Here is a 23,699-nt window from a genome sequence, read left to right as displayed (position 1 = left end):
TTAAATATATATATTTAGGGAATTTAGGGAGAAGTAAGTTGGTGACATTGTATTAGATATCAAACCGTAACGTATTGCATTCCATGGAAAGTGCATTTGGTGTATAAAATCTGACATTTTCTGATGAAGATCTTTTCTTGATTGTCTGTGCTTTGTGGTAGCGTGTGCGGTAGTAAAATGGCAGCCTGGAAACGTCAATACATTTTATATCGATAAAAGCCTACCTTTGTAAATAGATGTAGAAGGAAAGGTTGCAATAAAGACGAATGCTGTTTACTTAAGACTTCGAATTTTTAATAAACGTGTGTGTGAACGAGTGCATGTTGAAAAAATGGCAGAATTTGTACGTGGAGGACCTAGTGTATCGAATAACACTAAGGTACGTAGTTTATATACAGATAAGCGTTTATTTATTATTTTCTTACAAATGATAATTTTCTTTTTATTGTTCTCTATTTTGTTTTAATTATTAATGAAAGAAAAGAAAAGAAAAAAAAAGAATGCTTTTGTAAGTTTTTATTTGTCAGGAGATCAAAACCAGATAAAGCAAGTTTGATGCATTACTAATCCTCCCCATTCAAAGTTCTTTTTTGATTCATTGTCTTTAATGTTCATTATTTTCTATTATTATCTCGTCGGGGTTAATTTTTAAACAATCAAATGTAATGACTTTGCATAAATATCTGTATCTTTGTTACTAATGAAGATTACATATACATCTTTCTTTGTGTTACTCTTTGTATTACGTTGCATTGATAACACAACAAGTGTTGCTATGCATTTAATTAATACTTTGATTATTTATTACATTTTATATTTTTTAATGTATATTTTTCCTTAAAATATAATTATACATTTATTGTATGAATTGATTTAATATATATATATATATATATTTTTTTTTTTATAGATGGATCATAGCAGTAAAGGTGGTTCACCAAGTACTGGAAGTGAGGATGGTGGACAAAATGAATCTTTGAATGTGGAAAATGAATTTGATCCTTTCTTAGAAAATTTACCCGATGATATACAGGATACTGAAGAACCTGACAGTGCAAATACTACATTGTTAACTGCTCCTCCAGAAAATCAGTAAGATTATTGTATCTATTTAATATACATTTTATTCCTTAGGGAATTTATATCTGTGGATTGAAAAGTTTTGAGCTTAGCACAGAAACAAATTTTTGTCAGTCAAATTGACTTTTATTTCTTTAAAAAGAAATACAAGATTAATCGATGAATTAATAAGTTAATTATTATGTATAGATGGTACCATGGAAGACTAGATAGATTTACTGCAGAAGAAAGACTATGGGATGCTAGTAAAATGGGAAGTTACTTGGTTCGTGAAAGTGATAGAAAGCCTGGTAGTTACGTACTATCTTATTTTGGAAGAACTGGAATTAATCATTTTCGAATAACGGCTGTGTGTGGAGATTATTATATTGGTAGGATCACATACTTCATTAGGAATAACATCAGTGCAAGTGTACTCTTGATGCAAGTTATATTTCATTTAGATTTTGTGATATCATTTACAATATTCTCTTCATGTAAGTATGAAGAGTATTAAAGAGCAATAATATATATTTTGCAGGAGGTCGTCAATTTAATAGTTTATCAGACCTAGTTGCTTATTATACTCATTGCTCGGATCTTTTAAAGAGAGAAAGACTTATACATCCAACACCTCCACCTGAGCCTGTGAATGACAAAAAAAGGATAGTTGCTATATTGCCATACACTAAAATGCCTGATACAGATGAATTAAGTTTTCAAAAGGGTGATATATTTTTTGTTCACAATGATATGGGTGATGGATGGTTATGGGTTACTGCCCATAGGACTGGAGAACAGGGACTTATTTTTCGTGAATTAGTAGAAGATTTGGATGATTCTATAGATCCAAATACTGTATTCTCTTGGTTTCATCCAAATGTTACTAAAAGTGAAGCTGTCGATATGCTGGTCAAAGCAGGACCTGGAAGTTTTTTGGTAAAATAATAATTGTTTTATCATAGTTTATTTTATTATTTACATTCATATAATTATTGAAATTCATTTTATATAAAGGTTAGACCATCCGATAACAGTCCAGGAGATTATTCTCTTTTCTTTCATATTAATAATCAAATACAAAGATTTAGAATAGAGAAGAAAGGTGTAAGATATCTTATGGGTGGTAGAACTTTTGAATGCTTGGATGCTGTAATAAATAGGTCAGTTTATTCTCTCTCTCTCTCTCTCTCTCTCTTTTTATAGTGAATTATTATTTGTTTAATTAATCATTTATTCGTAATATATTGCAGATATCGAAAAGAACAAATAGTAGAAGGGCATACATTAGTTCAAGCAATGGTGACTGAGCCTGATGGAAGTGTAAGAGTTAATAGAGAAGTACAACACGCAGAAAAAATTTATGCGACTCTTAGAGAATGTCGTGAACAATCTGGCGTAAAGAAAAATAAAGGAATTAAAATGCAGGGTTATTTGGAAAAAAAGTCAGAGAAAAACAAAAAATGGAAAGCATTGTATTTTGTACTTTTGGTAGATGCTACTGATACACACCTCTATTTGTATGACAATCCTAAAAGAACCAAACCAAAAGGTCTCATTGATTTAAGCTGTGCTTACTTATATCAGGTAATTCATATATCGTATTGATAAGTAAGAATATTTCAAATATATTATTTTTAGAGGATTAAGTTAATACATTAACTCTCAAGATATTAACTAAAAAACTAACGTAATTGTTAAATAGTTCATATTAATAGTTGCATGGATATCAGTATGTAATTTTTCACCATATCGCTGAAATATAGTCTTTTTAGGTCCATGAAAGTGTGTTTGATAGGCCTCATTGCTTCCAATTAGTTGAACGTGCTTTACCATGTTTGGCCACGATAACTTATCTGGCTGCTCCAAATTCGGAAAATGCTTTAGATTGGATTAATGCCTTGAAACCATTATGTGTATCACAACTTACACGTGCACCGAAGGTCGCTCGTCTCCGCGAATTGCGTTCATTACATCTGCACATTCTAGACGCGCATAGACTTCCATATAAGCTAGTACCAAACCCATTCATCATAGTGGCTCTGAACAACGTAAAAGTTGCACGCACAAAGGTTAAAACTGGGTTACATCCACTCTGGGATGAAGAGTTCATTCTGGAGTACGTATGCGAATGTTAAACTAAACATTTACAAAACTTGATAAAATACAACTGTAGCGATGATCTTATTGGAAGTTATTTAACAGGGATGTTCCACCAGACGTTATGTCATTTTCATTGACATTATACAACAAAGGCAAACGAAGTAAAGATACGGAAGTTGCGGAGTTAACGGTAGAGCTGTCCAGTCTAACTAATAGGGAAGAGATGGATGAATGGTATCCATTATCCGGTGTCACACCAATTGGAGAATGGGGAGCATTACGGTTACGTTTGAGGTAAATAATATATGTCTATAGCGTGTATAGTTGAGAATTGCATTAATCATTTTCATGTATTTATGTTTGGATTCTAGGTATAGACATGATTTGGCGATGCCTCCAGAAGAATATAGTCCTCTACAAGAATTATTATTAGATCCAGAACTTCATGTTGTTAGGGCTTTGGCAGATGTGTGTCATTTGGATAGAGTACCATTAGCTAATAGTCTTCTTCGAATATTTAGGTATTTATATTTCTATTGTTTATTATTATAATATATTTTTGTTCAAAACATTGTGAAAAATGGATTATATTTTAGACACGAGCGAAAAGAAGCTGATCTCTTACGATCTTTGAATCAAGCAGAAGTTGGTATTAAACAAAACAACTCGTAATACGATGTAAATTTGTCGTTATACGTTTTAATTATACTTTTTTTTTTTTTTATTTAGGTTGATAAGGAAGATGAAACACCTACTCTATTTAGAGCTGCCAGCCTAACAACGACTTTAATGGATTTATATATGAAATCAGTTTGTACTTCGTTTTTGAAAGCTGCTTTACGTGATACCATCGTTAAATTAATCGAAAGTAAACAGAGTTGTGAATTAAATCCAACTAAAATGGATTCACCCGAAGATGCATGCAGCAACGCTGAATTTTTATTACAGGTGTGTTTTAAAATTGTATGACAATTTTGAAATATATAAACGTGTTTATATAATTATGTACTTTCTAATGAAGTAAAACTTAATTAAAATGTAGGTTTTGGATGAAGTGACATTAAGCATTTTTACAAGTCCCGATGCTTGTCCAAAAACTTTAAGATACATTTGTGGTTGTCTACAAAGAGCTGTCGTTGCAAAATGGCCACACGAAAGATTAGTTAGGACACGAGTAGTCAGTGGATTTATATTTTTACGTTTACTTTGTCCTGCTATTTTGAATCCTAGATCATTCAATTTAATAGCAGAGCCTCCACCTCCAACGGCTGCAAGGTAATCATGTATACATGTTGTATTTAATAGATTTACGTCTTTTTTTCTTGTTTTTATTATTAATTATAAACACTATTGTACAGATCATTAGTGATGGTGGCAAAATGTTTGCAAAATTTGGCTAATTTGGTAGAATTTGGTGGGAAAGAGCCATATATGGAAGTTGTAAATCCATTTATTCTCAAAAATAAGGAACGAATGGTTGTGTTTCTTGATCAGTTATCAGTGAGTTTTATTATATAATGCAATTATAATTATTACAATAAAACTGAACAAGAGGATTATTATAATAATATTTATTTTATTTAGAATGTAACTGAAAAACCAGAATCTGAAGGCGCCGATCCAAGGAGTAAAAGTGCTGCATGCGTATCAGATACTGCAAGAGATCTGGCGACATTGCATCATATTTGTGTTTCTCATTTAAAGGAACTTCAAGTTTTATCAAAAACACAAGTAAGCTCTTTTCAGTTTTATTCATTGTAAGTATTATATAGAATAAATTTGATGAAAATATACGTTTTTTTTTTTTTCACAGCCAACAATAAAACAATTGGTAACAGTGACCGAAATGCTCAGCAAGCACAAACAAAAGTACATGGAAATGATACGGTAGTGCTAAAGCCATAAAATATGAACAATGCCAAACACAATAAAACTCTCACAGACTTTCATGACGGATTTAGTAGTATTTAATAAGTATAATTAAGTGACATAAGTAATTATACGTACAGACTGACGTGCCATATATATTACTGTATACACACAAGCCTACATTTACTATTTCATATGTAATTAGAGGATAGCTTCTATAAATAGTTATAATGACAGTAACATGATAGTGATATAGTTACATACAGAACCATATAGGCGTATAACGATTTTATATTTACTTAGGTGCTCGATAATAAATACAAACTAAAATAGCCATTTTTAAATAAATTTTGTCCTAATACCAAGTCCTAATACACTTCTTAAATATAAAAACTGAAAGTTTCAACAATTATTCATTATTTTTGTAAATAATATTTAAAATTTGTTATTTTACAATTGGATAAGTCATTCGAAAATTTGTCATTTGCGCGCGCTTTTTTATTTTGCAAATCAGAAATAAGGACGTAATATAATTGACGTATCACATTTGTCACAGTCAACTTCCAATGAGAAAGCAAAGTTTATTCAATCGACCAATCAGAATCGTACAGAAGTTTCTCCCGCCCTTTTATTGTTTAGTGCCCTAGTATAGTTTAGTTTATGAAGAGAGAAAGAACTGTCTAATGAGAAAGGTGAGAGAATATTTAATAATATTTAATTACAAATTTTATGTAATAATTTCGTTCATGTTCGTTTTATGTTTGTCAGACAATAATATTTCTGTTAATATTATAAACATATTTGTATAATAATTTTCATTTCTATTTTAGATTATTACAGTGTATCGAATGGACAATTACTGGGGTTTTAATTAGAAAGGTAAGAGAGAATGTTTAAAAATATTTAATTAAAAGTTTTATTTATTAATTCTATTCATTTTTCTTTTCTTATAACTGTAAATAATATTTATGTTAATATTATAAATATGTTCATAAATCAATGATTATTAGTACACAGTGGTTATCGTTGGAACGAGCAAATCTTTAGAAATAGTTTTCAAAAAAAAAAACCAAAAATAAGAACAGCATGCATTTTATACAAATTTTTTTTTTTTATCGAAGATATTTTCTGCTTTTCATTCCATTTCTCTTATATTTTTTATGGTTAGAAGGAGCTTGTTTATTGCACCCTGTAGATACCGTAACATAGAAAATAGCTCCCTCGAGGAAGCAAGCTGTTTTTCTCGAGACGTGATTGGAGTTAAGACAAGTTCCTCTCGTTTTGCCACTTTCTTTTGCGAGATGCGAAATATTTTCGAGGCCTCGTAATTTCGTTGGAAGTATATAATACAAATATATATATATATGACATTCTATGTGGACGCGTATTATACGATCGATATCGATCGATCGATCGATAATGATTCGTATTATTGATAGAATAATCTAAAGTTTGGACTATTTTTTTTTTTAAATGTAATTCATGCATTTATATAATTAAACCTAAAACCTAATTAAAAAATAATCTTCAATTTGTTATAGAAATAAAAAAAAAAAAAAAAACAAATCATTTCTATGATATAATGAAACGGAGTGACGCGTTTTTGTATTCGACTGCACTCGGTGGTGGTATACCCTAACTGAACGTAGCACCAAAGAATCAGCCCTGGGTGGCGCTGTCGAAGCGGTGGTAGGTGTAGGGGTAGGGTAGGGTAGGGTAGGGTAGAGTAGGGTAGGGAAGGGTAGGGTTCGTGGGGTCAGGTGGAGTTAGCATGGTATAGAAAAGAGAGATGGGAGAACTAGGCGCCGCGGCCGCGAGGCGGGATGCGCGGGATGTACTTGTGTGGGGGCGTAAGGGTACACACATACACACACACACACATACATAGAGAAATAGAAAGACCGAAGGGTAGGGGTGGCGTTGAATCCCTCTCTTTGCTCAGTTCCGAAAGCGGAGCCAGAGAGTCGAAAGCACGCTCGTGGTGCGAAGCTCTCTTGGTTTCTCTCCGTGAACGCGTTAGGTGTACGAGTTAGGTGTTAAAATCATTTCACACGTTTTTTTATCTCCATGCTACTGACAAATCCCATAGTAACCCGTTAAAAATCTATCTTCCTTTTGTCCATTCGTCCATCTCTCCTTTCGAGTGCTCAAAACGTCGGCTCCGAGGAGTGCCGAGTAGTAAATCGAGATACCATCCAGTTCTTCGTGTTTCAACGACGAACATTTTTCTTGATTTCTTTTTTTTATTTTTTTTTTTATTTTCAGAGGAATGTCTTATACCTAGCGCGTTTCGTAAAACATCAAAACTTTGGTAAACATCGATACGACTCTACTACTACTACTACTACTACGTTTTTTTTCCCTACGATTCGGAGGGTTGCATTTCTTTTTTCTCGAACATCCATATTATATTTATTCGTGAAAATATAGTAGACGGGTCAAAATTGGAAGTAGGAAGTAATAGAACATGTTGTAAAAAAAAAAAAAAAAAAAAAAAATAGAAAACAGATGATTGGTGGGTTTTTTTCGTTTCTTCCTTGTATACATATGCAACTAGACGAGTATTTTATTTTGGGAATGAAAAAAATGAATAGATGATGATAAAGAAGGATAGACTATTATAGATCGCGTATTTACATGTAGCATAGAAATCGATAGTTAGATAAATACAAATAAAAAGAGAGAAATAGAGAGAGATAGAGAGAGAGAGAGTTCGACGTTGATGGAGTTGCACGTGCGTGACCGAGTACGATGACGTTTGAACGGGATTTTCCCTTACCCTTTTCCATCTCTATCACTCTAACACTTTGAGTAAGCTTCGCACGTGATTATTGTGGTCAAAGGAAGGCTCGTGCGCATTGATGGGCCCTTCTCTTGAGTTGGTTCCGATCGAATCACGCGTACACTATCGGCTATTTCCTTTCGTCTCTTTGGCTTTAACAAGTATTGCTTCTTGCTTATCTTCCTTTACGTATATCAAATGGGCTCTTGCGCATCCAGGAAACTCCCTTTCGTGGTCCACAGCTGAATTACGACTACCGCTCGCTTGCTCGGTTATCGTTCTTTCATTTTTTATAACCCGTTTGTGCATGGAAGAAGGCTCTCTCCCATACTTTAACCGCGTTATCAACGATAAATCGGACGGAAAACTATACTAAACTTTCACGTTTCTACGATTATACTTGACGAAAATATATAACGTATTTTGTATACTAAATGAAATTTCATATACTTTTTGTTATCTCGTCTCGTCGCGCGTTCTTTCATTTATATTTTAACATTAAAACACAGCATCATGGATTTATCGTACAATGGATTCAACTTGTAGATCTTCTGACTCTGTCTCTCTCGTTATTAAGCATTACGCTCATTGCTTCTAAAAGACAATATTTGTCGTCTGTCTACGATAGATTCGTTTTTTGTCATTCTTTTGACAAGCATCCCGTAAAAAAAGTCATAGTCGTTATTTCTCTCGTATATTCGAAGAAAAACGGTCGGAAAAAACAATGAGAACTTAAGAGAAGATCGTTCGTATGGTTGGTTTGTCTGTCTCTTAATAAGGTCAAAACGTGATTCGACGATCTCTTTTCCGAACATGGATATAACGTACAATATACATTGCATAGGTGTATTAGTATTACGAGCTGGTGAAACAAAGGGAGCGCTCGATGCATATGCACGAGGGGATTCTGCGTACCTAGGTTTATGGACCGATGATTTCAGATGGGAATAAACTGATATCGAGCTTTGCGTAAATTTGTGACCTAACCGTACTATCCATGACCCGGTTTCGGTAAGATTCGTTTCTGATCTAAATTCTACAAGGATAACGATCAATCGATTGCTATACTTTCTTTTTTTCCTTGTATACGTTTAGCAGAACCTGTAAGAGTCATATCTCGCTTAAGTAGAATCGATTTGGTAGAAACGACGTTTCCGTGAAAAGTACGAATGATTTATGTGCCTGTGGTCTGATTGCTAACTCGAATTCGATATGGTTGGTGTTCGCGTTAAAGATGAAATCTGCTTGGCAACGATGATGATCGACTCCTCGTTCAGGGAATCGTTCGATAACTCGATTACGCGTAAATCGCGTTCGCTAGCTTGAAAAGTGAACCTCCCCCCGGTTAAATGACTTGTGTTCCATTAACTCCTTTAACGATCGAATATTACGCATTTTGCCTATTATATTACGATTTCAATGATGCGAATATTAATCGTTGGACTATAAAGGTAAGCCGCACGAGTAATGAAGAATCAACGATTAAACACGATTTTACATGGATAAAATAGTTGGTAGTACAAACTATATAAAAGGATTAATATATACATAGTATCCACACTTTTCGTATTCCATTACGTAAACGAGTTAGTTTCAAGGAAGACCATCGAAGATTAAATCCTTACCTTTGTTATATACCCATATGACCTAGATTTTCTTGGCTTTTACCAAACTCGCAATGGACAATATCGATAACGAGAACGAATTTTTCCCTAAGCAAAAAACCGGGGGGAATGGTAAAAAAAAAAACACACACATACACACACAAAAATCAAAAAGAAAAATAAAAGGGAAAAACTCATCGAGAGGAAACTTTCTACGAGAGAGAAGAGTTCGCGCGTAGTTCTGTAAACTTTGGAAACGGCATCAAGTGCTTGTTTCTGAAGTTTATCTCGGTTTTCTCTGTTAAAAGAACAAAAAAAGAAAATAAAAAAAGAAAAAAATTCAAGTAAAAGCAAGATGAAAATATATATGAAAATCGAGCTATGCTTTTTAAGTGTACTATACATCATAGAACTCTCTCTCTCTCTCTCTCTCTCATTTTCTAATGATTTTTTTTTTCATGAAAAATCTTCGATGTTCTTTGCTCCCTTTCGTTCAAGAAAAAAGAAAAAACAACCAAAACTCCGAATCGTATATAGTGCAAAGATGAGAAGAGGTCATCGTTAAACGTTTTTTTTTTTAGGATTTATCAAGAATATTTAATGTAATTTTAATCGGTGACACCATAAGAAAAAAAAAAGAAAAAAAATAATCTAATGGTCATTGTGAAAGTTTGTCGTGAATGAGGGTCGATAAGGCGAACGTATCGCACAGGATATCTAAAAGGAATTTTGGAAATTTGGAAATGCGAGCAAAACATTAACAAGGATCCTCGATGTCGAACGGGGGTTTGATTCGTGTTGGTCAGTGATATGCAGCCATTGATGCAACAACCATTGATGCATCGATGCTGACTTATTCGACGTGTACGGTGCTCCAACGGATTATTCGACACGGATGACAGTAGGACGTTCGTGATACTGTCGATCTTTTTGTCTCGGAGACTGAAGATAGGGTGGGAAAGGTAAAAAAAAATAAAAATACAAAGAAGTGGGTGGACTACTGCGAAGGGTTGAAAATTTAGCAGTGATGCCGTGATGGGCTGCAGTTCGAGATCGTTCGTCTTGACCACGCTCCTCGTGGGTGGATTACTTCTGGTCCTGCTTTTCACTGAGATATCTGGTGCAACCCGTGAGTATTTTTTCTACTTTTCTTCAATGTTTAATCAATGATCATCGGTTAGTTAGTTTCTGTTTCGAAAAAGAAATCATTGTATTATTAGTCAAAACGTTAAACTGGTCGCGACAGTTTGTCGGAAAGTTTGCAAAGTAAACAAGTAAAAAAAGTAAAAAGATATATCAGCATAGATTTTCGCGTATTCTACTTGAATCGTTTACGATTTTCCGGCTAAGTTTAACGAGGAAAATGCGTAAGTTGTTCCAACGCTAGGCGAGAAAAGTCGTTAAAGTAGGAAGAAAGAAAATGGAAGTTATGATGGTAAAAGAGTCGTGGAATATAAGATAATAAAACAAAAAGAAAGATCGTAACGAGACGCGATGAAATGGTCTGTTTAAAGGAATCACATGGAACAACAACGCGACGACGGTGCTTTTTCTTTAAAAAGAATTACGTTGGGAGAATTGAAGAATAAACTACTACGATATAAGCAGAATCGAAAGCAGAAGGGTTTGCAAAACGTTGACGCAACCCTGACGCTACCAACCTACGTCTTGTTTTTACTTTATTTATCAAGAATCTTTTTCTTCAAACTCGCTGAATTCCGTCTCTTTCTTCAACAAACCACCACAAGTCGACGCTTTTATCGCGACCTTATTCCCTTCCCTTTTCATCCTCCCTTTCTTTCGAAAATGAGGTGAAAAGGTACTAGAATTATTTTTCATTCATTTTTTTTTTTTCTGATAATTATTCCGATTTAACTTTTTTTTTTTTCGGATAATATTCGCTTTCATTCGTTTTGTTTAACAAGTTTATATATATATATATATACATATATATTTTTTTGATTATTATAATCCCTTAGTATGTTTCTTTTTTTTTTTTTCGATCGTACGACGTCCTCGACCCTTGTACTATCTCTTATCAAAGATGACTACTACTAGTAAAAGTGTGTGAGATGTATTTTTCCAGTGAGCTTTTTTTCTCGCGTTCGCGTTTGTCGGGGTCTCTCAAAGTGTGTCACGAATTTCTAAGGGAGACTTTGTAAGGCGGCCAGGCAGGCAGAAGCTTTTTCTAAACGGAAAGACATTTAACTGAGAGTAGAATGTGCATTTTGTTGCTTGAGAAATGTTAGATATCCGACTTCTTCGTACATACCTCCTAACTCTTTATCACGAGACCGTTTCCTTTATGATCATCGTTCGTTCCTTGCATTTGGTCGTCATTCTTTTTATCTTCCTTGAAAGCGTTGGAAAATAACCAACATTGTTAACGCGACCTCGTAATCCTTTATGTAATAGCAAACAACAACAATAACAACAACAACAAGAGCAATAATACTTTTACTTTAGGATTCTTTCATCGTAACTTGAGTTTTACCATGCTCGAAGTTTGGATCTTTGAAAATTTACATACATTTCGATTTATCCATCTATTTATATACTAGGGGTGTCCCGCCACGCGTTGCTGTGGCTCACAATCAGTCCGATACACACGTCTTTAAATCAATTGCAATTATAAATTGAGATATAAACTATTCTATCTTTCAAGTTGAATGAAACTGCACACAATGTGTAAAATTTGATTAAAATCGGTTCAGTAGTTTACGAGTCCATTGCGGACAAACAACGTGACAAGTAATTTATATATATAAAAATGTGTAGAAAGAAAATGCGACGAAATTCGTGATACACGAGAGGGATTCCTGAGATCCGCATTGCTCGAACATCGCTAATACTCTTCTTGAATCATTCGTAGGAATCTGCCGGTAGAAGGACGAACGACCCAATAAAAGTTTCCGACTTATTTCTTCGGTTCGCGTGCGCCATCGGCACACCTGTGCTAACTTCTTATATCTTTTTTCTTGTTTTCTTTCTTTTTCTTTCTTTCTCCTCTATTTCCCCTTTTTCTCGAGCTTTTCTGCTTCCTTTCCGAGATGGATAATATGCTTTTTTTCTTTTTTTCTTTTTTTTTTTTATTCTCTCTACCAAATCGTTCGACCCTTTTCTTTTTCCATCGGTAAATCTTCTTTGTCGTAATGAAAGAACGCATCTACGACGATAATATACGTCGCAAATACCTTGTTTTTTATTTTAAAAAATTTTTTTTATTTTGTTTCTTCTTTCGAACTTTTTTTGAGGATAGAAATTGATCGAATGCGTAATAAACGGTTTTTATTAAAAAAAAAAAAACACACACACACACACACATGGGAGAATAAAATGCACTCGTAGTATTTCTCCGTTGGACCATGGATAAGTACGAACTCGTATAAAAAAAAAAAAGAAAAAAAAAGAAAAAATGTGAAAAAAAAGCAGCAGCAAGTTAACTGGTACACCCGGCAAATATTATTTTTAATATACACGTTGGCAAACGTTTGAGGGAAAATGACGGTGGATATAAATAAGTACTTTTACCGTACCGCGAGAAAACTCGGTAAACCCCCGGTGCTTTTGTTCCGTTTGGAGTCTATCGATGCGTTTGAAAAAGGGACGGACGGACGGGGTGGTATCGCGCGAGAGGTGTGGGGTTTAGGTTCAGAGGTTTGAGACTACAACGCAATGGGGTCAACAGGAATGTGATCAGGGATGTAACAAAACATTTTATCGATACTTCGGACAAATGCAAAATTAATCGAGCTGCATTATATCACCGACCATTATTTTGTACGTTCGATTTATTTTTTGTTTGGTTGGTTGGTTGGTTGGTTGGTTGGTTGGTTGGTTGGATGACAGTAACGCTGAGTCCCAACCCGCATGGTCATAAAATTATTGACTGCGTGTCACTTGTGCTACGTGCCAACAATTTTATTTTATTCGACGTTGCTCGGGCCACCGTGAATAGCGATATTACGCATTAGAGATTACTCAATCGGGGATGAGAAAGGGGGGAAGGAGGGATGGTCGTTCGTTTTCAAAGAGCCAATGGATTTCACGCCGGATCGATTCATGCGTACCAAAATTACGAGCATCGTACCGGGGACCGGACGTGACGTTTTATTTATTCCAAAGATTTATCCGAAAAATCCGCGGTTACCATATATATATCTATATATATATATATCTATAGATAGATGCATACAACCAATCGCATTATAACAAGTCCTGGGGATTTCCCTAAAGAACAAAAAAATATCTCTATACGCATATTATTTCTTTCGAATGATTAATTTTTTAATATTATGTATTTCACGATTGCAAAGTTAAAAAGCTTTCCCTTGCATTCTTTTCTATTCTTTTCTTTTTCCATTCCTTTCCATTCTTTTCTTTTCGTTTCCCTTTAGGTTTTAGTACTTTTTCATTGTTACGCGGATCCTTAGGTGCATTTTTTTCCTTTTTTTTTTTCTTTTTTTTTTTTTTACGTCGTCATCCTTAATGCATTCAATTGGAAAAGATCCCCATTCTATCTCACTTCTCGCGCCCTTTATTCTCGTGCCAATGGGAACCGTTTTCTAGTCTCTTTTCTAAAGCTGCAAAAGCTTCGGAATGAATGGATAAATAGATCGATATTGTCTTCGTTCTTTGTGCACTTTTTTTTTCCAAATTATAATCGGGTCGCATTGCGATCGAGTTCGTTCAGTGTTATAAAAGATTCGAGAATTTCTTTTTTTTTTCTTTTTTTTCTATAAATTATGCACAAATATTAAAACATTGATTAACGATTTTAAATTAGTTTTATATTGTCCATAGAAAAATATTCAACATTGAGTGTGGACAATGCACGAGAGAACACAATTATGTTATACAATTGACGATTTATGATTGAAATAAATTTGTAAATAAAATGAATCGCGGTCGTTTCATCGCCGTTTCCACCGCTCCGTTACATAGCCGCCTACCGTTCCGTTACATTTTTTCAAATCACATCAATTCTAAAGAAGTTTTCACTTCAAAAAGATCCATAGTGTTCTCGTTAGAGAAACCCATCATAGTACGGGATCGTTGAAACGAGGTCGAAATGGGTCATTGGTGACACGCGCTGACGCACTAGGACAATTACCATCGAAGATGGTAATAACTTCGTTAGTAATTTATAATATGAATTCCAAATTTAGCACAAATGTGCACCTGCTTTTGTAACATCGATCAAAACTATTACGGCTTATTATATTATGACCAATGAAACAATACGAATGTAATCAAAATACAATACAAAAATTATATTCGTATTGATGATTTTTTTTGAAGGAGGGACGGGGGTGGGGGGTGGGGGCGGGGGGTCACGTCCCCCGTCCGTGTTCGCGAATGTGTTAACTTATCACCAAAAAAAAAGGAGAAAGAAATTTGTTGGAACGACCTTAAATATAAAAGAAAGAAGATGGTCTTTCGATAATAATACAATTAGTTTTTTAATTAACGACTTACGAAAATATTACGAAATTTTTAAGGAATACAACCGATCATTTTGAGAAAATCTAACGAATGTAGGTTAAGACCCTCTTGACCATTGACGTAATATCTACCACGAGTCATGCGAGAACATTTCGTTTTTTTTTTTTTTTTTGATAAATATATATATATATATTATTTTTCTCATTAAACTAGATATCACGATCTATCTCGTTACGTACGACTTTTATCTTTTCGAGAAGATATAAGATTAGTTCAACCGTATTCCACTTACAACGTAAAATAAGTTTGACTGAAGATTAAGGGTGTTTTAGATTTCGTTTCACAATATGATTACGACACATATCTAACCAAATGATTCTTTCATATTTTAAAATGAAAAGTAATGAAACTTTCAATTATTTAACATAAAAAAATATTGTTCCTATAGATGACTTAATAAAAAAAAAAAAAAAAAAAAAAAGAAAATCTGTACGTGCGAATAAGACATATTTTGTTAGTTAAAACTGTAGCTAATAATAACATTGTTCTTTGTAAATTGTAGAACTATGCGATTTTGTGTCAATGTCTCTTTTTCGTTGTAAAGGATGCCTGATTCGGTCGTTTATCTTACGCAAGGACTCATTTCTCCTACATTACGTTGTGTGCTGCCGGACGAGATTTATGTATTTTCGAGGATAGAACTCGGCAGATGAGCGAAATGGCTTCCCTCCCTTCTACCCTTTTGCCGTAACCATCCGTTTCTACTGACTGAGTCTCACCCTCACCCTTACCCTCACCCTCACCCTCACCCTTATCTTCACCCTTGTCGTAGTAGTCGTAGTAGTCGTAGTAGTCGTCGTCGTCGTCGTTCGTTGCTCATTGCTAGTTGCTCACTGCTACTGTCCCCAGGGAGTCCTTTCTGGCAACGACTGCTGTGCAGCCTAACGCATCGACAACTTTTAATGTTCTCTTTTGATTTGCTATTCCTTTCCTTTATCTATCTTTTTCTCTTTTACTTACCCATTCCCATGTGTCATAAGTTCTGGGGATGAAGCTGAAGAAAATAAGAGCAAAGAAAAAAGAAAAAGAGAGTAGTACGAAGCAAAAAAGAGTTCCTCTTTACCCTGAATGCTTTTATGCTCGGTTATACGCGACCTACGGAAATCGATGTCCTTTCGATGTGCGTACGCGCCGGGTCACAATCCCGTGTTGCATCCTCCATTTCCGAGAGAGAGAGAGAGAAGAGAGAAAGAGAAAGAGAGATAGTCACCACTGCACCGGAAAAATCGATGGAATCGTGTCTCCTATCGCGATGCTTATCAATATCGAACTTTACTTTGTCCAAGTTTTACGTTTATCAATGTTCAACCATATTTTTGTAATCGATGATTTGATTAACTTGCCGCGTTATTCGATTATATTTTGTTTTTCATTAAACTTCCTACGCTTTATCATCAAATTTTTCTACAATGAAAATATTCGTCGAATTTTCAAAATATTATTATTTTATTTTATTTTATTTTATTTTATATTTTACTTTATGGATGTGTTGTACGAATGAAATTTTGTTCATCTCGTGATCAACAACAGTTGGATGACATTTTTCTTGTCAGTGAGAATCATACGTCTGGTTGTTGGCAGTAGTTTTTCCCCTTCCCTTTGACTTTTCACCAAAAATATCTTCGCCAAGGTTGATGGTTAACTCGCATACTACTCCCCGTCTAACGTATCATTTATTCTATTTTTGTTAAAACGATACGAGACATAAGAAATGTGAAAGACACTAAAAAGAAGACTCACTTGGAGTCAAGGAGAGACACACCAAAATATTCTACGAATTCAAATGACTATTTGCATTTGATTTTTGTTTTTGTTTTTCTTGTTGTTTGAAAAAAACCAAATTCAAATATGTCTCGTTGATCGTGCAATACTTCGTGCTTTTAGAAAATCAATGTCACAACTAAACTTGTATGCGTTGACGTTATTTATTTGAAAGATCGAAAAGTCAGTCAGGATTTTTTTTTTCGTATTTGACACGTTTCAATGTTAATATATTTGACGACAGCTTCTTCTTTTTTTTTTTTCCAAATACAATTCTAACCATCGATCTACTAATATTTCCTATACGAGAATGCGTTTAATGGATCGTTTCCGGTAACCCGATTGACGATAATTATAGTCTCCGGGTTGAAAGGAACGATACGCCTTGAGCGCTGCGGGCTATTAAGTTTAATGGCGATACAAGGGAGACTACAATGAGACATTAAAAATAATTGGATACCAGTCTTTGAACCATCTTCTTCTTCTTCTTCTTCTTCTTCTTGGTTTTCACCGTATGTTGAATATAATGTAATAACTATTTTCAATCGACGATGAAAAATGTTAATGATTATGTTACAAACAACAAATAAGTTTAACAAATAAGATTCATTTTCATTTTCATGTTGAAATGATATATCACTAAGGTGATGTCACAATTATATTTTATTTATATCTTATTTTACAAAGTAATTATTTGAAGACGTATATATATATATATATATATATATATATATATATATATATATATATATATATATATATAAGTCTAATCTGTTTGCAAGTTGTTATAAAGACGTTGTTTAATACTATATGACACTGTAATCTGTTGTAGCGTAGTTTAGGTCACCGCTTCAATTTACCTTAGACGATACCTTAACTTTGATAGGAAAGTCAATTGATCTAAACGATATTATTGGCAATTGACAGGGACATTTTCATCGACGTTTAGACGATCGTTTTTATTAGTATTGTACAGTCATGCATATAACAAAAAATATATATATATATATATATATGTTCGATAGACAAGTATGAAATTCGTAGGTTGAATTATTCCATGAAAATTTCATCGAGCCGAATTCACTTACATTAAACGTCGACTGAGAGGGTTGGGGGTGGTGTTCACTCACTCACTCTCTCTCTCTCTCTCTCTCTCTCTCTCTCTCTATGCGAGTTTTGCATAGCAGCCCGAGAAAAATATCTCCGATACTTTCTACGTGATTGGTTATATTCGTAGTAAATGCTCTCGCTACTTTCGATCGATTCGATCGGAAACACGTCGTCCGAGGAAACGTAAAAGCTCGGCAACAGTTTCCTGTCACCGTTGAAATCGCTTGGAAGGGGAGTTATTCGAGGAAAAAAATGTTTCTTTTTGAGAACGTCTTTAAGACAGGATATATAACTCGAGTGAAAGTATTTTTATCATTCCACTTATTTCCATTTCTATACACACAGTCAAATCTTTGGTATTTAAATTAATACGAGACACATACATACATTTAACACATGACTTGTGTTTCGGAATGAAAGAATTTTTCTTACATTACCCAATACTACTATCAATATTTCTTTTGTACTTATATTTTATATTTTAATCATTTTTTTAGTTTATACAATATTACAACAACACGTTATTTCACTAACAACGTTTTACACGATATTGTCTACATAGTTTATACAGTGTTCTCTCGTATAATAGAGCTGGTATTTAATAGCAAGGCATGTGAATAGTAAAATGTTTGAATACTAGATCATCGGATAATGAAGTATACTGTACATAGTATGTGGATGTATGAAATTACAATTTAATCAACTATACGTGTGTGTGTGTATAAATAATTTTTATAATTCAACAACTAAAAGTTCACGATTGGATATTTATGATATTTGTATAAATAGGTATGTAAATGTAGGCGTCAATAAAATGCAAATATATATTGGTATAATACATATCTGTATATTCGATAGGTTTTAAAAATAATATTCTCGGTTTACGGTTGATGTTAATTCAAGTGAAAGACACTGACGTACTTAGAAATAATTGCATTGTCATTAAGTTAGAGGTTCCATGGAAATTTGTGAACATTCATTCATTCATTCATTCAGTCCTTTTCTCAACGCTATCGTTGGCCGCATAACGAGACAACAACCGCTTATGTTACGAGACGACAATTTGTCACGATCGTTCGTATTCTAAGGTAAATCATTTGCATTTGGAAGAAACTCATCCACTTGAAACTGTTAATTCGATATTTCTCGTTTGCAATTATTATCGGCTGCTTTTAAGTGATACCCTAAAAGCTTGCCAACACTTTCGGTAGATCTTTCATTTCATTTATTTATGAGAGTATCAAGTGTATATATTTGATTATTTATAAATTGATCGATAATAAAAACGAATTATTCATTTCACTATTAATTTTGTATTATTACATTCGTAAGATTCAACGATAAGAATTAAGATTGTTTCAATTATATCAAAATTCGTTCATTTATTTTTATTTTTTTAACACTTTGCCCGAATCAGAGTCAGTGCACGTCAGTCAGTTAGAGTCAGAGTCATTCAGTCAGTCAGACTAACAGTCAGGCAGTCAGTCAGTCATTCAGTCAGAGTCAGAGTCAGTGTACATCAATCAGAGTAAAACAGTCAAAGTCAGAGTCAGTGTACGTCAGTCAGAGTCAGAATCGGTCAGATTCGGTCAGATTCAGAGTCAGAATCAGAGTAAGACAGTCAGAGTTCAGAGTCAGAGTTTGTCAGTTAGAGTCATTGGCTTAGTTAGAGTCAGTCAGTAATAGTCAGAGTTAGACTAGGAGTCAGAATCAGTCAGTCAGAATCAGAGTCAGTGCACGTCAGTCAGTCAGAATCATTGGCTTAGTCAGAATCAGTCAGTAATACTCAGAGTCAGACTAGGAGACAGAGTCAGTCATTCAGTAATAGTAAGAGTCAATAATCAGACTAATTTATCTTGTTTTCGAAAAAGCTTATGTGTCCGTCACTTGGTGATTTCCCTCTGTACCATTTCATTTCTCTTTCCAGCGTTACTTTAACGAGAGTGTAAAAGTTTTTGAATGTATAAAAAGTAAAAGGTACAGCCCTGTGCGAGTAGTATTCATTATTCAGAATAATTTGTCGACAAAAGAAAAAAAAAAGAAAAAAAACTCGCGCGCACTCCCACAACGCGACTTAAAATTAAAGAATTAATCGAGACCCTTCGCGGAGATGTAAAAGGTTGAGATAGTTATGAATAACATTGGTTGAGAAACGAGACTTGGATTGTACCCTTGGTGGTATATGGGTTATACATGAATAGGAATTATAAAAGGGCAATTTCGAAGATCGAATTTTATGTGTTAATTGAATTGTAATGCAATAATGTTACTGAATTATGTTCTCGAGCGTAATGAAACTTTTACGATAGAAATTTCCTTATTCTACAATTCATATTGTATCAAACTTAAAAAAGCAAAAAAAAAAAAATTAGATAAGAAAAGGCAATGCAAATATTATTACGCGAAGTGAAAAAAGACTTTGAAGAAAAAATATTTAACATTAAAGTTCTCCTTGTATTTCGCACAATTTCAATGAGATCTTTCAACCATTGAAATATAATAAAAAAAAAAAAAAAAGAAAAAAAAGAAAAGAAAACAAATCTTTTGATGTTTGTTTGAAAAATCTAAAATGGCTAATTATTATTATTGTTAATATTACAATTTATATTAAATATATTGTTTAAACATCCTGAAAATATTTGTAAAATATATATATACATTTATTTATGTTAGAAAACTTTGACGGTAATTTATGTACACTTTTACACTTTGTATAGCCGTCGACTTTTTACCTTCTTCTTTCAATCCTTGCCTCTTGTTCGTTTTTTTCTTTTTTCTCTCTCTCCATTACTCCTATTTTACAGAAGAGAAATAGAACGGAGAGAGAGAGAAAAGAAAGCGTTAGGACGTGCGACGACAATAATGTCCTGCGGAAATGGAGAAATCACGAAAGACTAAGTGATTTGCCGTAATTACGGATTTACTTTCAAACCCCTTTTTCGTTTTCTACTTTGCTTTTTCTATTTCTTTTTCCTTTGATTCTTTATACTTATAAAAATCATAAAAAAAAAAACAAAAAAAAAAAAAGAAAAGAAATGAAATAAAATGAAATGAAACGAAACGTCAAAATTGTAATGAGTTTTATTATTTGAAATATAATGTTTGAAGAAGTTTACATTAAATATTTTCTTTCAAATAGAGTGAAGATAACTATTAAACTATTAAAAAAACACGTTGAAAAGATTAAGACATTTTTTCATGACGTCATGACGGACGACGAACAAAATTACAGCCAATTAATTGTATAAAACGAATCTCTTATCGTCTAATTGTAAAGCTCACCCTGTTTGAAGACATTACGACGAGTCACGTTAATGGAAGTGAGAAATTAATGCACAAGTCTTTGTAAAAGTATAAAAGAATTCTGTCTGTTTGTCTGTCTGTATGTATGTCTTCGTGATGATAGAAAATTAATTGTAGTCAATCTTATAATCTCCATTTGAAAATGAACTTCTTAAATATTTCATATCGTATCAACAAAACGTATGAAATATTCAAATATGTACGAGTTCGAGTAAAATATTTTCCAGGTAGAGATACTTCGTATTATAAAAAAAGTTCTTTCAAAATTAGATCGTTTTCTATTTATAAGTTTCATTTGATTATTTTCCTTTTATCGTCATTTCATTCGAATCCTTCAAAGTTTCAAATAAACGCCATAAAAGTATACTTCTTTTTTTATTTTTTTTTATTTTTTTTTTATACAATCAATGACAAGGTATGATGGGATGCATCGAAAATAAATTCGAGAATTTAATTTTTCCATTGGATTGGCAAGAAAGTAATTTCGTTAGTAAGTAAATACATATTAATAAATTAAAATATAATATATATTATTATAATTATTTATAATATACAATTATAATATATAATATTATTGTGGGTTAGTAAGAAAGTAATATTTCACACTAAAAAATCGAAATGACTTTCTTGCCAACCGAATATCTCATATTTTTCAATTTAATAATCAAGAAAAAAAATATTTTATCATCAAAGTCATCTATATATACATATATATATATATTCTCATAATGTTAGAATTGCCATGAAAGTAACTTGAGCTTGCAAATTTCTCGTTAATTTTCATGATAATACGCGCGTTTGCACGTCTGAATTATTCGCCCTTTTTTTTTTTTATCAGTTAGGTCGTCGTTGAACTCTTAAAAATCGTATTTAAAAAGCTCATCATCATATTAAATAACTCTTATTTGATCATTTTTCTTTCTCAATTATCTCAGCTTACTTTTCGTTTTTTTTTTTTTATTCTTCAAAATAGTACTTATGCCTTATTACGTCCCACGAGAAAAAGGCCAACTGAGTGGTTCAATATTTAATGAATTTTTTGATCGGCTGAGAGAAGAAGAAGAAGAAGAAGAAGAAGGGAACAAAAAGGTTGACTTTTTTTTCAGCAAAGAAGACGAGAGACGCCTAATGGCAAAAGAGAGAGAGAGAGAGAGAGAGAGTTGAGAGAGAAAATTCAACGAGGTTGATTGGATCATCGATCAAGTCGACCTAGTGTTTACCTCTTTGGCGTCCGATCAATTACCAACCAACTGATCCACGGTATCGAGAGGAGTATAGTGATCTTCGTTTCGCACTGTGTTTCCGTACATCCTCCTCTACCTGTCTACCAATTTTGAGCTATGGAGAAGTCACTGATTGATCGCTGAGACTAACTTTCCACAGAGAGAGAGAGAGAGAGAGTTGTTCCATGGGTAATCCCCCTTCCTCCTCACTGTTGTTAGTTCCTTCGGCGCCTTGTCTCTGTAAAAGTCCAGAATCAATCGGTCGAGTGCAGTCGTCTTTGGAAAATACTTTGTCGCTTTTGTCAGGCCCCTCCCCCACCTCCCCCCCACTCCCTCTGTTAGGTAACTTTTATCTTGGTATGATGAATTTTCTATTTTTCGTTAAAAGATTTTCAAGTTTTTAGCATGAGATGGTATGGTATGTAACTCTTTGAATACCACGTCGAAATGGGTCCATATGTTTTCTCTAGGATGTCATGGGGTATTATTTTTATTATTTCAAGAATATAATGGCAAAATAATAATTAATAATATAATATTATATATATATATATATAATACCAAAGTGTGTTGTTCCAATATTAGGCACATTCTGAATCCTATCGGTGACCATATATATTTCATTTTTATTTGTACCACCAGATCTTTTGTATTATCTATTAATATTTTTACGTTATTAACACTTACATAATTTTCGTTCTACAGTTTTGAATATCACAATACAACCATCGGCGCTTATTCGATAATTTCCAAATATCATCAACGTGGAGTCACCGGAAGTCATAGTGTTAATTAATGCCTTTTTATTATCCTTTAACAAAACAATATCGTCAACAGTTGCATTGTGTCGTTCAACTGTAGACAATTTGTACTTTTCTGCAGTTGTTTATGATAACAAATTCGAGTAGTAAATTGAATTGAAGAAAATACCTATGAAATTTATCCCCATAGTAGTGTATGTTTAAAAAGAATGAATAAAATGAAATTTAAAAAGGTTTTGGTATATTGTCAAGTTGCTTGGGCTCCTCTCGTATTTTGAGACGATACTTATTGTCGGATTCGCGTCCTTCGTTCGAACAAATGGTCGACTATATCATTCTGCTATATCCCTCTTATTTTCGAAATACTTTATTTCGCGCGGCAGATTGTACCTATAGGAATAAATCCAGCCGGTTGAGCAGATAGTTGCTGCGATAACTCACAGGCACCCTCCTCATCCTTGACTCCCGACGTCTCCACCACCACCACCACCACCACCACCACCATAAGCGGTAACACCGTCAGCGGTAGCAGAACTCTACTGTTATTCCCATCACTGTCGAGCTTATATTCTTCGATTGAAACTCTTTCTTTCTCTCTTGCCGTGCTTTTCTAGCAAAC

At 33.6% G+C, this 23,699-nt stretch overlaps 2 protein-coding genes across 3 annotated transcripts in view; both read left to right on the top strand.

Moving 5' to 3' along the window:
- Nucleotides 1-73: 73 nt before the first annotated feature.
- Nucleotides 74-5,363, top strand: vap (RAS p21 protein activator vap). Its single transcript, XM_015324741.2, has 15 exons — nucleotides 74-379; nucleotides 911-1,092; nucleotides 1,270-1,451; nucleotides 1,601-1,998; nucleotides 2,077-2,222; nucleotides 2,313-2,646; nucleotides 2,835-3,178; nucleotides 3,265-3,456; nucleotides 3,534-3,683; nucleotides 3,759-3,807; nucleotides 3,892-4,110; nucleotides 4,205-4,437; nucleotides 4,521-4,662; nucleotides 4,747-4,893; nucleotides 4,976-5,363. Exons 1-15 carry the CDS (start codon nucleotides 332-334, stop codon nucleotides 5,051-5,053), a joined length of 2,844 nt encoding a protein of 947 aa, XP_015180227.1. The 5' UTR covers nucleotides 74-331; the 3' UTR covers nucleotides 5,054-5,363.
- Nucleotides 5,364-6,963: 1,600 nt separating this feature from the next.
- tei (irregular chiasm C-roughest protein teiresias) overlaps nucleotides 6,964-23,699 on the top strand; it is a 220,473-nt gene continuing 203,737 nt past the window's right edge. Inside the window, exons 1-3 of one of the 2 annotated variants that reach the window (XM_015324687.2) lie at nucleotides 6,974-7,064; nucleotides 7,297-7,342; nucleotides 9,999-10,546. In XM_015324687.2, the coding sequence (XP_015180173.1) occupies nucleotides 10,453-10,546 (94 nt within the window). In that variant the 5' untranslated portion in view covers nucleotides 6,974-7,064; nucleotides 7,297-7,342; nucleotides 9,999-10,452. Of the gene's footprint in view, nucleotides 7,343-9,998; nucleotides 10,547-23,699 lie in introns of both variants that reach the window. The other variant, XM_015324688.2, reaches the window with a different exon arrangement.

The sequence above is a fragment of the Polistes dominula genome, unplaced genomic scaffold (genome assembly GCF_049000335.1).
Source record: "Polistes dominula isolate Pdom_NZ unplaced genomic scaffold, Pdom_raw_medaka contig_29, whole genome shotgun sequence".
NCBI classification, from domain to species: Eukaryota; Metazoa; Arthropoda; class Insecta; order Hymenoptera; family Vespidae; genus Polistes; species Polistes dominula.
Note: the sequence above shows the minus strand (reverse complement) of the source record. Positions and strands in the feature narration are given on the sequence as shown.